At 44.4% G+C, this 12,198-nt stretch overlaps 1 protein-coding gene across 1 annotated transcript in view; it reads left to right on the top strand.

Moving 5' to 3' along the window:
• Positions 1-12,198, top strand: part of EFHC2 (EF-hand domain containing 2) — an 83,176-nt gene that overhangs the window by 19,747 nt on the left and 51,231 nt on the right. Inside the window, exon 3 of the mRNA XM_032795811.2 lies at positions 5,177-5,400. Coding sequence (XP_032651702.2) covers positions 5,177-5,400 — 224 coding nt within the window. The remainder of the gene's footprint in view (positions 1-5,176; positions 5,401-12,198) is intronic.

Consider the following 12,198-nt stretch of genomic DNA (forward strand, 5'->3'; position numbering starts at 1 on the left):
ACTGTAGTTTCAACTGTAGCCTAAGCCCCACCATCTAGAGCACAGTTAAGCAGCTGGCTGGCTTCCCCAAGGTCAGCCAGCTGAAAAGGAGAGCAGAGCTGCCTGCTGGCTGGCTTACCCAAGGCCAGCTGGCTGAAGAGGAAAGTGCAATCAGGCAAGCGAGGTTAGAGTTAGCTCCTCCAATTTAACTGACTCTGATTATCTAAAGTTTTATGATGTTTCCTGGAACATTTAGATAATCAGGATTCTATCATGTTTATTCAGGGCCAGATCATGCTCTTGCTGCATGCTCACATAGGTGGGTGGATATAAGAAGCCCTCTTACTCCTCCATGCTTGCTTTTTCTATTGTGGGGTGAGCAGAGGCTCCTGGAGTGTTCTGTGAATGTGGCCTTTGAGTGAATAGAGCAGGGGTAGGTGACCTATGGCACGTGTTCTGAAGGTGGCACTGCAAACTGATTTTCAGTGGCACTCACACTGCCCGTGTCCTGGCCACCGGTCCAGGGGGCTCTGCATTTTAATTTAATTTTAAGTGAAGCTTCTTAAACATTTTAAAAACCTTATTTACTTTACATACAACAATAGTTTAGTTATATATTACAGATTTATAGAAAGAGTCCATCTAAAAACGTTAAAATGTATTCCTGGCATGTGAAACCTTAAATTAGAATGAATAAATGAAGACTCGGCACACCACTTCTCAAAGGTTGCTGACTCCTGGAGTAGAGTGAAGGCTTCACTCATTTCCCTCTGCCTCCCTTTACTCAATGCATGGGCCAACACAGCTGAGACAGTGTGTACGGAAAGTAAGATATACCAGGAAGAGTGCTGATGCTGTTTACTTTCCCTGTGGAGTTAGGAGGAAGTAGAGACTCAATTTTGACATAATTTGTTCCCTGCTCTGCTCAGCAAGATTACAATTTAACTTTAAGCCTTCCTTGCATCCCTTTTAAAGATATCTTGTAAGATGTCATTGGACTTATCCAAATCAAAAATAAAAGCACACTTTAAAGAGACACAGGCAGGGGTGCTCTATAAATATATTAATAACTTCCTGACACCCAGACTCCAATGAGGATTGTGGAGAATCAGTCCACCAGTCATGCCACAAAAGATAATATGTTCTGGCTCCTGGAATAAGCATATAGTGAAAATAAATGCCAGCACCACAGGCTGGTACAGAAGAGAAGCTGTATTTCAGATAGCAAAATGAGTATAATGAAGAAGAGGGTTGGCCCTACTGAACAGAAGGAGATTAAAAAAAATCAATAATGCCCTGGAATAGTCTGTTGGATGCTGCACTGTATGAAGTAACATCTACTTAACGAGGTGAAAGAAGTGTTAGAATATTCACTCATTATGAGTGATCGGATTTGGCTGAGCATGCATACACAGGTCCTCTTATAATGGATTCTTATGCAATTTTTTTATGTGGAAATGGTTCCCCCCCACACCCGATGAAAGTAGAATAATAAAAGTCTAAACTGTGCTGCACAATGTCTATTAAATCTCAGATTCACCAGTCTAAAGTTTATCATCTACAGTACATGTGAAGAAATGAACTTGATCAGGCATAAGAATAGCTCATTTTTATAAAAGGGTGTTTTTGGTACCCTCTGCACAAGAGATTTTCCATTGGCAAAGAATTCTTACCTACCTAGCACCAAGATGAAATGTGTGTCACAAGCAGACACAGTATTCATGAAAAATTAGTTGAAACCGACTCTTGGAGTTTTTGTCTATACTGGGAAGATGCATCATGTTAGAAAACCATCAACTAAAGTATTAACTAAAATGATAATTAAACATAATTTTGCCCCTTATATGGGTAAGGAAAGTTGTGTTTAAAAATGTGTAGCAGGTCATGGTTAACCCACGGGGAGACCTGTCAGGGTAACTCAGCGAGGCAGAGGTGGAGCTGGTTTGGGCAGGTGCAGGTGGTTGCTGGTGTAGGGCCAGCTGGTGAGAGCAGGCTGGAAGCCTGAGGCAGGAGCCGTGCAGGCTGGAAGCCCAAGCAGTCAGTAACACCACAAGGCAGAGGGAAAGTTCCCAGCCAAGTGATGACGTTGCACAGACTGGCTGACTGCTCTTTCTGTGGGATAAATAGCTGTCCACGGGGGTCATCTGACCTGGTCTTGGCTTGTGCGTTGGCTGTTGCAGCATGCCTGAGGGATGAGTCATTTCAAGCTCTGGCTGAGGGATTACCTCACAAGACCCAGATGTTAACCATGACCAGCTAACACGTTTTTAAACACCCCCTGTACCTGTGTACAGTTGGTGCTAACTAGTGTTTTACATCATGTTAATTAGAATGTGTTATGATTTGTTGTCTCAGTGGAGACATGGTCTAAATGTGCACATAGGTAGTACATTGATACATCATAAACCTGGAGAAGTATCTTTGCAACTCATTGTATGGCTCCATAGAGCAGGCTTTGTCTATCATGGGTATCCAGACCTGGTGTTGGACTATCTAGATAGTAGCTCATAATTATTTTCCAGTGAGAGGTCAGTGACACAGATATGATATATGTGTGACTTAACTGGGTCTTAAATTGTAGCATGAAAGTAGGGGGCAAACACAGTGGGAAATGTATTTATTTATTTGGTTAACTACTCAGAAAATTAGAAGAAATTGCCATCTTTTCTGAACAGGAGTGAATATTTGACAAATAACTCTGAGAATACAGGGCTGGAATGTAACCCATCTAGAGCCATTCCCCAGGGACATAAGATCTCCAATAAAGAGTTTCCATGGGCTAACTAAGAAAAAAGGCAATTCACACACCAAACAGGAACACACAAGAGGAATCGCAGCAAAATTACCACTTCTCAACATTGGAGAAATTTAAAAAAGGGATTCAGGTGGTACCAAGTAGAGTGCAAGATGCACAGTTGAAAGATATTGGGTAGAGACCTCCTACTTGCGTGAAGGGTAGGGACAAGACCCCATAGATATTGTATATGACACACACTTACACAGTACTCACTTAAGTACTAGAACTGTTTGAATATTGTTACATCTTTATTAGTATTGTACGGTACATTGGGAACTGTTAGCGGTAAAAGAACTATGTAGCTGTAAGTAGTGATTATAACAGTTTACAATTTTTGATTGAATGAGTTGGTAATATTTTTCCAGTCCTAGCCAATAGATGTCCTCACTGCAAAATTATTGCCACAGAGTAGTACCTTCGTTGGGTATCCAGTCAAGAGATGGAAGAAGGGCTACTAATTCATCAGTTCTCTTCCTAAAGTCAAATGCACAGATGTTTAAAAAATATTATCTGTAAGGGTTTGGAGGTGGCATTGTCTGTTATCAGTTCTGTCTGTTTTTTGACTTCCATGATTCAGCACGGAGAGCAACGATCTCTAGGATAGATGCTTACAGGCACCCCAGGGTATAGTAAAAGGCTGAAATATGACAGAGAGGAGGTGGGGTGGTGAGAGGAGGTTAGACTTGTAAAAGCAAAACTAAGGCTGCTGTGGATGGGCCAACTACGATTAGGCAGCTGGTGTGCTGTGACCACTGCTTATTGTTCTGTATTTAATTTGTCTGTTACCTGGTGCTTCTCCCACCTGGTGGTTGTTTGTGCTTGTTATTGTTCATTTCATAGATTGTAAGATCACTGAGGCAGGGACCATTTCTTTATGATGTATTTGTACAGTGCCTAACACAATGGGGTCCTGCTTCCTGATTAAGGCACCTGTGTACTACAAAGTATAAATAATAATGGGTAATTGGGCAATCAGCTGATTATGGCTGGCTCTGTGTAACAAGGAATAGGGCAACAAGCAGTCTGAAGGTTAATAGGATTTAATAATGTTTAGAACCTCTGGAAAGAGATTCCAACAGTTAGTAACCCCAGTCCTCCTGGTGTTGTATAAGTCAATGAATGCCCTTGTCTCCTTATCGTGTGGCTGCAGCAGAGGACGTGGACTCAGGAGTTCTGAGTTCTTGTCACAGACTATCTGTGGGAAAACTGAGGCCTCAGAAAAGGTTAAATTACTTTGTTTCAATTGATGGATATTAATTCTGTCTACTTCATGGGTGGGGTGGTGTTTACAAATACTAGTGAATTAACCCAAAGTCTTTTGAGGTGCTCAAAGTGCTATGATTGTGAATAATAGTAAAATGTAAGATATATACTGGTCCCCCAGTGTCTGGCAGATAAAACAATAGTGGTTTCCTTTCTTATGTGTGGATATTAGTAGTCATCTTGTTCCCAGTGAGCTGGTCCTTTGCTTCAGGGATTATAAAGAATAAAATTAAAGCAAGTCCTAAATTTGTCTAGGTTCAAAGTGAAGTTTATTTTTTTTTCTGATAGGGTTTTGGCCCCTGTCAGATTGGTGAGCCCTGAGCCACTTCTCCAAGTCAGTGGTCTGCATTTCCCCACTGGAAGTGAATCAGTCCAATATTTCCCCTGCTTTCAACTTACTTCTTGGTGACCTTAAGATGAAAGCCTCAGCCTCCATGCTTGGAAGTTAAGGAAGTTTCTCCTGGGCAGGAGAGTTGTCTTCTCTTATCACAGTAATGGATTATTGTTCTCACCCTGTAGAGTGTTGTACAGGGACATCTCATCTCTGCCATCCTTTGTTTCCCAGACCATGTCATCCAGATGTCCACCTCCACAGAGTTTTAGCCATTTGGTTTTTGTGTGACTTTTCAACTTTCTCTTTAGAAAATAACTGGTGATAAAAGGCAGTAGGAGCTGCCATAGCTTCTCAATAGAAGTGGCAAAGACGGCCTCCCCCTTTGGATGGTCATCCAGTTTAGAATGCTGCTAAGAGAATACCTGCCAATCATGTTCTAAGATCTAAGGGCCCCACGCTGGGAATCTGTTCTAATAACATCCTTATAAATTTTGGTCTCAGAAGATAATGATTTTCTTTACTTGCGTCACAGAGGTATGTTTGACCTCAGTATTTGGAGAGTGATTTGTGAACTTCTGAAGGTGATGAATGGAAAGTATTGTTATTAGAAGAAGAAAAAAGATCACTCTTTACATATAGTTATGTGCACAATGTTTGCTGAACAAAGGAATAGTTGTCTCACTTTCACTGATTTTTTATTTTATGTGGGTTCTTCCATTTTTTAAAAATAAAACCAGCCTACTAGGTTAATGTGAAATTTGATCCTTGGAGCAAAAGATACTTACCTTATCATTTTGATACAGGAACTATTGTCCGACGTCATCGGATTCCACTTCCACCTCCTAATGAAGATCAGTTTTATACTGTAGATTATTTCAACATCAATACAGAAGTAATCTTTTATGCCCGAAGATATAAGATTGTAGATTGTGATCAATTCACAAAAAATTTTTTGAGGAAGCTGGGAGTCAGATTAAATCCTCCAGCATATCATCCAGAAGATCCATACACCAGAGACCGGCAAAAGGTAAGGCAAGATAGTGATGGTGAAAATCTAATTTTACAAACAAAAAAGCCTCTATGAATTCATATGCAAAGTATATTACATAAGAACTTTTCTTCTGTAGCAAATTAAAAATGTGTCCAAGTAACTATTTTAATATATGTTAATTAATTTTGGAATTAGTACAAAAAGAATAAGCAGAAAAGAAAATACCCATTTGGTTTACTTTGACTCACTAGCAAAAGCAATAGCACATAATATAGTCCCAGACAGGTCAATTTTCTTATTGATGTGCACATCTACTTTGAAGCAGAGGGGAAGCATTTGTGGAATAGTTAGCATGAGAAATTCTTCCGATTAAAAGCAATATTGGTTGTGTGTATTTGCTTGATAAAACAGTTCTTATCTGTTACGGAAAATTGTAAGAACACAGGAGTGAAATTGTCTTCAGTGTTTGTGTGCATGTAACTGCACAATATTACATGTAATATCTGTATGTATAAAATAAGTTACTTCCAGCCCTACATGTGGTGAATCAGATTTATTGAGACAAAGTATAAAGAACGAGATTGTCTCTAATAAATCTGATTCACCAGATGTAGGGCAGGAAGTAACTCTTTTAATATAGATATTAACTGTAATACTGTGCTAGCTGTTCCCCAGATGCCTCCCCTCTGCTGCGAAGTAGCAAGAATTCCTCATGGTGGTTTCCCCCATAAGAGCTCAAACGGGGAGAATCCAGTAGATGATTGGGGATCTTCTCAAATAGCAAACAACAGGGGAGGGATCAGATGATCCGAGTCATGTGGGCCCTCAGCAATAAACTTTAACATCCTTTTCAGGGTCTGGTTGAATTGTTCAACCAGACCAGCCATTGGTGGATGATAGACAGACATATATAGAGTCTTTTGTTTTAGTAGATCACACTTCAGTAGCCAAGATGTAAAGTTGATGCCTTGATCAGTAAGACTCTCCTTAGCTACTCCTTACTCTAGCAAAGATTTTTTGCAATTCTGCTGTAATAATCTTTTTGCATTGGGGACATGCAGTGGGATTGCCTCAGGATAGTGGGTGGCGTAATCAGCTATAACTAATATATGTTTGCACCCAGCTGCCTTTTTTTCTAAAGGCCCTATGAGTTCCATCCTGAGGCTTTCAAATGGGATACTTACTGTGGGGAGTCAGACCAGAGGGGCTTTTGTCACTCCTTTAGGTCCTACTTGCTGGCATTTGGAGCAGGAGTCTATAACTTCTTGGTGAATTCTGAGCCAAAAAAAGTGATCCAGAATCCTGATAGGGTCTTCTCATGACTGAGGTAACCCACAGAGAGGGTATTGTGAGTCAGTCACATAAGCTCACACCTATGAGGCCAGGGAGTTGCAACTGAACTTCATCTGTCAGTTGGTCTTTCTTGAACTGGTACAGTTGCTCTGCCTGGATCACAAACCAGGGGTACTGCTCTGCTTGTTGAGAGTCTACCACCTCCCTGTTCACCACTGGCAGTTGGTCATAAATAGGGCCCTACCAAATTCACAGGCCATTTTGGTCAATTTCATGGCTATAGGATTTTAAAAATCCTAAATTTCGTGATTTCACATATTTAAATCTGAAATTTAATGGTGTTATACCTAAGGCTACGTTTTAGTGACGGGTATTTTTAGTGAAAGTCATGGACAAGTCACGGGCAGAAAACAAAAATTCACAGCCTGTTACCTGTCCATGACTTTTATTAAAAATACCAGTGAATAAAACTTGGCGGAGGGGACTGCCTGGGGACCCCACGGTTGCTGGGGGAGGGCAGCCTGGCTACTTGGGTGGGAGAACGGCAGCATGTGGCCAAGGACCCCCGCTAGTGCTGGGGGAGGAAGTTTGATGGGGCCAGCAGGCGCCTTACCTGGCTCCACACCTCCCCCTGCCAGCAGCAGCAGAGTTTGGGTGTGGAAGGTGGCAGGGGGTTGGGGCACGGGATGGGGTGAAGTGGGCTCTGGGCGGCGCTTACTTGGGGGGCTCCCCGGAAGCAGCGATATTCCCCTCGCTCAGCTGCTGGGCAGAGATGTGGACAGGCAGCTCTGTGTGCTGCCTCTGCCTGCAGGCACCACCCCCGCAGCTCCCACTGCTGCTGGAGGTGGGTGCCTGAGCTGCCCCTGAGCCAGGCGCACTGTCCGCTGCAGAAGTCATAGAGGTCATGGAAAGTCACGGAATCCATGACCTCCGTGACAAACTCACAGTCTTAGTTGTAACTGTAGGGATCCTGACCCAAAAGGAAGTTTTGGGAGGGTCGCAAGGTTATTGTAGGGGACTCGCAATATTCCCACCCTTACTTCTGCGCTGCTGCTGGTGGTTGCACTGCCCTCAGAGCTAGATGGCTGGAGAGCGGCAGCTGTTGGCTGGGAGCCCAGCTCTGAAGGCAGCGCTGCCGCCAGCAGCAGTGCAAAAGTAAGAATGGCATGATATGGTATTGCCATCTTTACTTTTGTGCTGCTGCCTTCAGTGCTGAGCACCTGGTCAGCAGCCACCACTCTCTGGCCACCCAGCTCTGAAGGCAGCACAGAAGTAAGGGTGGCAATACTGCAACCTCTCCCCCCAATAACCTTGTGACTTCCCTCCCCAGTGTCCTCCTTTTGGGTTGGGACCCCTAGTTTGAGAAATGTTGGTCTTCCCTGTGAAATCTGTATAGTATAGGGTAAAAGTACACAAAAGACCAGATTTCATAGGGGAGATTAGATTTCATGGTCCGTGACGTGTTTTTCACGGCAGTGAATTTGGTAGGGCCCTAGTCAGAAACCTTCCCTCTGATTCTTGATGAGGTCAAGTCCCTCTAGTTAGAATGTCCCCTTCCTGTTAGGAGGACCAAGATCACTTTGTTGTTTGATGGCCCTTCTCACTGGGATGGATCCCCCCTCTCCAGGGTCCTGCTCCTCACCTATACCTGCCAACTTTGCAGAGTTTGAGATCCCATCTCCCAAGGCACCCACAATTAATTCCTCTGGGGCAGTACCTCAGAGAAATGCTCCCAATCCCAGCCCCAGATAATGGGGCAGGCTAGTGTTGAGGCCAGCCCCACATAAGGGACTTTGTGTTTTCCCCTGTAGTCAACTGCACGTGTACATTCAGACAGGGTTTAATTTCTCTGTGAATATACTGTAGAAAGATGGTCCCAAATCCTGAGCACCCAGGGAGACTAAGTCATCCTGGACCAGGGTCTGTCCACACTGGGAATCCATCAGACCCATCATCTCTGTACTGTTTATCCGAACAGACACCATTACTTTAGCTGGTGTTTGCTTATCGGCACAGCTATCTGCCTTCCACAGCTGTCCACAACCACACTCCATGTAGCGGCACTTGTGATACCGATGACCTGGGTGCCCACATGAAAAGCAAACTCCCACTGCTGGCTGAGTGGGCACTGGCCCTAAGCCCAATGTTTGAGGTAGCCTTTCCTTATGTGGCTTTTCTGCTGCTGTCCCCTGGCCTTCCTGCAGAGGAGTCCATGTGGCTCCCACTGACCTTTGCTGAGGCTGGGGCCTGAGATGCTGGGGTTTCCCAACAGGGACAGCCTAGGGCCCCTTAGAGGCTGGTGCTTCTGAGACCATACTGCCTGATTGCCAATACCCTTGGAGAGTCGAGGGGCTCCTTTGGCATCAGGCAGGTTCTTGTGTGATGCTGCCAGAGCCACTTCAGCAGCTAGATCATCTCCCATCAGCCAGACAACATCGGCTAGGGACTCTGGCTGGTGTTTGAGTACCTTGTGTGTACCTCAAGCTGGAAGGATGTGGGCAAACTGCTCCACCCATGATGAGCTCAGCCAACTGAACTCCTGTCCAAATCTCTGGCTTTAAACACCTTCAGCATAAGTCTCAATTTCTGGGCAACCATGCAGGGTCAGGCTCCCTAGGGGAATTTCTCCCCATGGAACCTCTGTCAGAAGGTCTTCTCCATGACTTCAGGGTAGTTGAGTACAACTGCTTTCACTTGCATGCAGTCGTGGGCACACACTGTGTCCAGCCCCCAGTATGTAGCTTCTGCTGGTTCTGTCAGGTCAGGTGCCAACAGGGTGGCTCACTGGTCAGGTGGCTACTGGGCTGCTGTTGCTACTCACTCAGACATTACCAGGAAAGCCTCTGGGTCCATCCTCAGGTCTCATCTTAGTGAGTTTCACTGACAGGTGAGGCCTATGGGCCCTGGAGTGGAAACCCTTGGGAGAACCTGGGCTGCATCAGGCCCTTAACTGTTGGACCAGCCTTTGCTGCTTTTCCTGCTGTTGTGCCTAGGGGTCAGGCCAGTGTTGCTGTTGAGCTGCCACTTGCTGCAGGAGTTGCAGCTGCTGCTGATCTGTCATGCACTTGAGAAGATGCTTGAGATCCATGTTGTCTGACCTACCAACTCAGACTTGTAGAGGTGTAGGGTGTTTGACTATGTGGGTCAATCAGTCTTCACCCTCTCCAAGGGTGAGAAGGAGTTCTGCATTCTTCACCAGTTGTAAAAGAGTTGACTCACTGATGGTGCCTCCTTGTGGTGAGGCATAGCATAGTAGCTCTCTCCCTGCTGGGTATCTCTTGGAGCTGGTTGCTCCTCTGTGGTGATCTGCTTCTTCCTCCAGCCAGGTCACTTCACAGTCTCTTCACTTCTGGAGTGGTCCATGAGCAAAAAATGAAGGGAATTAATGCAAATAAATGGAATTAATAAGAGACAGAGGGGATTGTCTCTGTCTCTGTCTCAGAGTATGTCAGAGTCTGGCCCTCACTTCTCTCCGGGAAGGCTTCAGGCAGTGGTTGTCGGGGAAACTCCTGCCTTCAGTCAGCCCTTTCCTCAGGGACTGAGCGTTAACAGTCTGTTCTCTTTGCAGGTATGCCCACTAGTGAGCTGCTGTTAAGCTCCTTCTTCAGCCTGTGCATGCTTTGCAAGTATAGCGGGCAGAGCTGCCTGGGCCCAGAGCATGTCTTTAACCCTTTGTTGTCCAGTGTGGGGTTGTATACCCAATCACAACATCCTACTTATGATATTGTGTAGGCTGAATGAATACTAATAAACCTATTCGTCCTCATCCTCAAAAGAAACCTGCACAACACTTTCAAAAGACAAGCCTGGGAGCTTACATTCAGAACTCTGGTAAACACTAACATGGACTGCATAGAAACATTGGATTTATGGCTTATTACAACGATCTGTAACCCATTAACAACCCACCCCCTCAGCTTCCTCCTCCCTCTCTCACTTCACCTTTAATAGTCCCTTGAAATATGTGTTAACTGCTTGTTCTAAACAATGTGTTCTACTTTATATTTAACTGTGACACTAGAGTACATTTCCCAGACCTGAAGAAGAGTTCTGTGTAAGCTTTAAAGCTTGTCTCTCTCACCAATAGAAGTTGGTCCAATAAAAGATATTACCTCACTCACCTTGTCTCCCTAACATTTTTAAAGGTAGATTTAATTGGGCTCGTGGGGGGTTACCAATACTTTGGAAGATAGAGCTAAAATCCAGAGGGATGTTGATAAATTGGAGAACAGGGCTATAGATGAAAAAATGAAATTCAGCAAAGACAAATATAAGGTGTTACATTTAGGGAAGAAAAATCAAATGCACGAATACAGAATGGGGGATAACTGGCTTGGCAGCAGCACTGCTGAGAAGGATCTTGGACTTGTGGTGCTTTACAACCTCAAAATGAGTCAGCAATGCAATACTGTTTCAAAAAAAGCAAATGCAATTTTGGGTTGCATTAACAGAGGCATAGCATGCAAGTCATGGGAGGTGATAGTACCACTCTACTCTGCAGTGGTTAGGTCTCAGCTGGAGTACTGTGTCCAATTTTGGTCACCAGTGTATATAAAGGATGTGGAGAAACTGTAAAGGATCCAGATGCTAGCAACAAAGATGATCAAAGGGTTGGAACACAAGCCATATGAGCAAAGGCTAAAAGAACTGGATATGTTTAGTTTGGAAAAGAGGAGATTCAGAAGGGGACATGATAGTGGTCTTCAAGTACTTGAAATGTTGCCAAAAAAAAAAAAGATGGAGAAGAGTTGTTCTGTCTTGCCACAGAGGGCAGGACAAGAGGCAGTGGGTTCACACTACAGCAGAGCAGATTTAGATTAAATCTTTGGAAAAACTTCCTAACTGTAAGAACAATAGGGCTGTGGAACAGACGCCTAGGGAGGTTGTGGAAGCTCCTTCACTGGAGGCTTTCAAAGGGAGTCTGGATAGGGATAGCTATCTGTCTTGGATGGTTTAGAAACAACAAATCTTGCATCTTGGCAGGGGGTTAGACGAGATGACCCTGGCAGTCCCTTCTAACTCTGTGATTCTATGGTCCAAGCACATGTGTGACTGTAGACTCATTCATTTGGGCATTTTTTGATGTCCTCATTAATCCCTACCCCCTCTACTTAATAAAACTATATGTTACATGAAACAAATTCTTGCATCCCCAAGGTCCCAGTCGCACCCTTGCCTGGCATCCACTCTGTCTCACAAGCTTCCAGTTTCATGTGCACATGCAAACATCCCACCAAGTCTCCCTCCCTGTCAGTTCCTAAACACTGTATAGATTTTTGTTTTCTGCAGGGTTTGGGATCCGTCTCCCCACAAATCTGGGAAGAGCAGTGGGAGTAGCAACAAGAGATTTTTCCCTGGTCACTTTCTTGAGGGCCATGTCTTCTTTTCTTCCTCATCAGCATGGAGGAGAGGAGGCATTGTGCTTTCTTTCTGACCTGCCCCTAGTGGGAGTTGTGGTCAGGGGTTTGCAGACAGTTGTCAGGGGTCCAGCCTGCATCCCCAGAAACAGCAGTTAGTACAGACCCCACATGTCTGTCTCTC

The sequence above is a fragment of the Chelonoidis abingdonii genome, chromosome 1 (genome assembly GCF_003597395.2).
Source record: "Chelonoidis abingdonii isolate Lonesome George chromosome 1, CheloAbing_2.0, whole genome shotgun sequence".
NCBI classification, from domain to species: domain Eukaryota; kingdom Metazoa; phylum Chordata; order Testudines; family Testudinidae; genus Chelonoidis; species Chelonoidis abingdonii.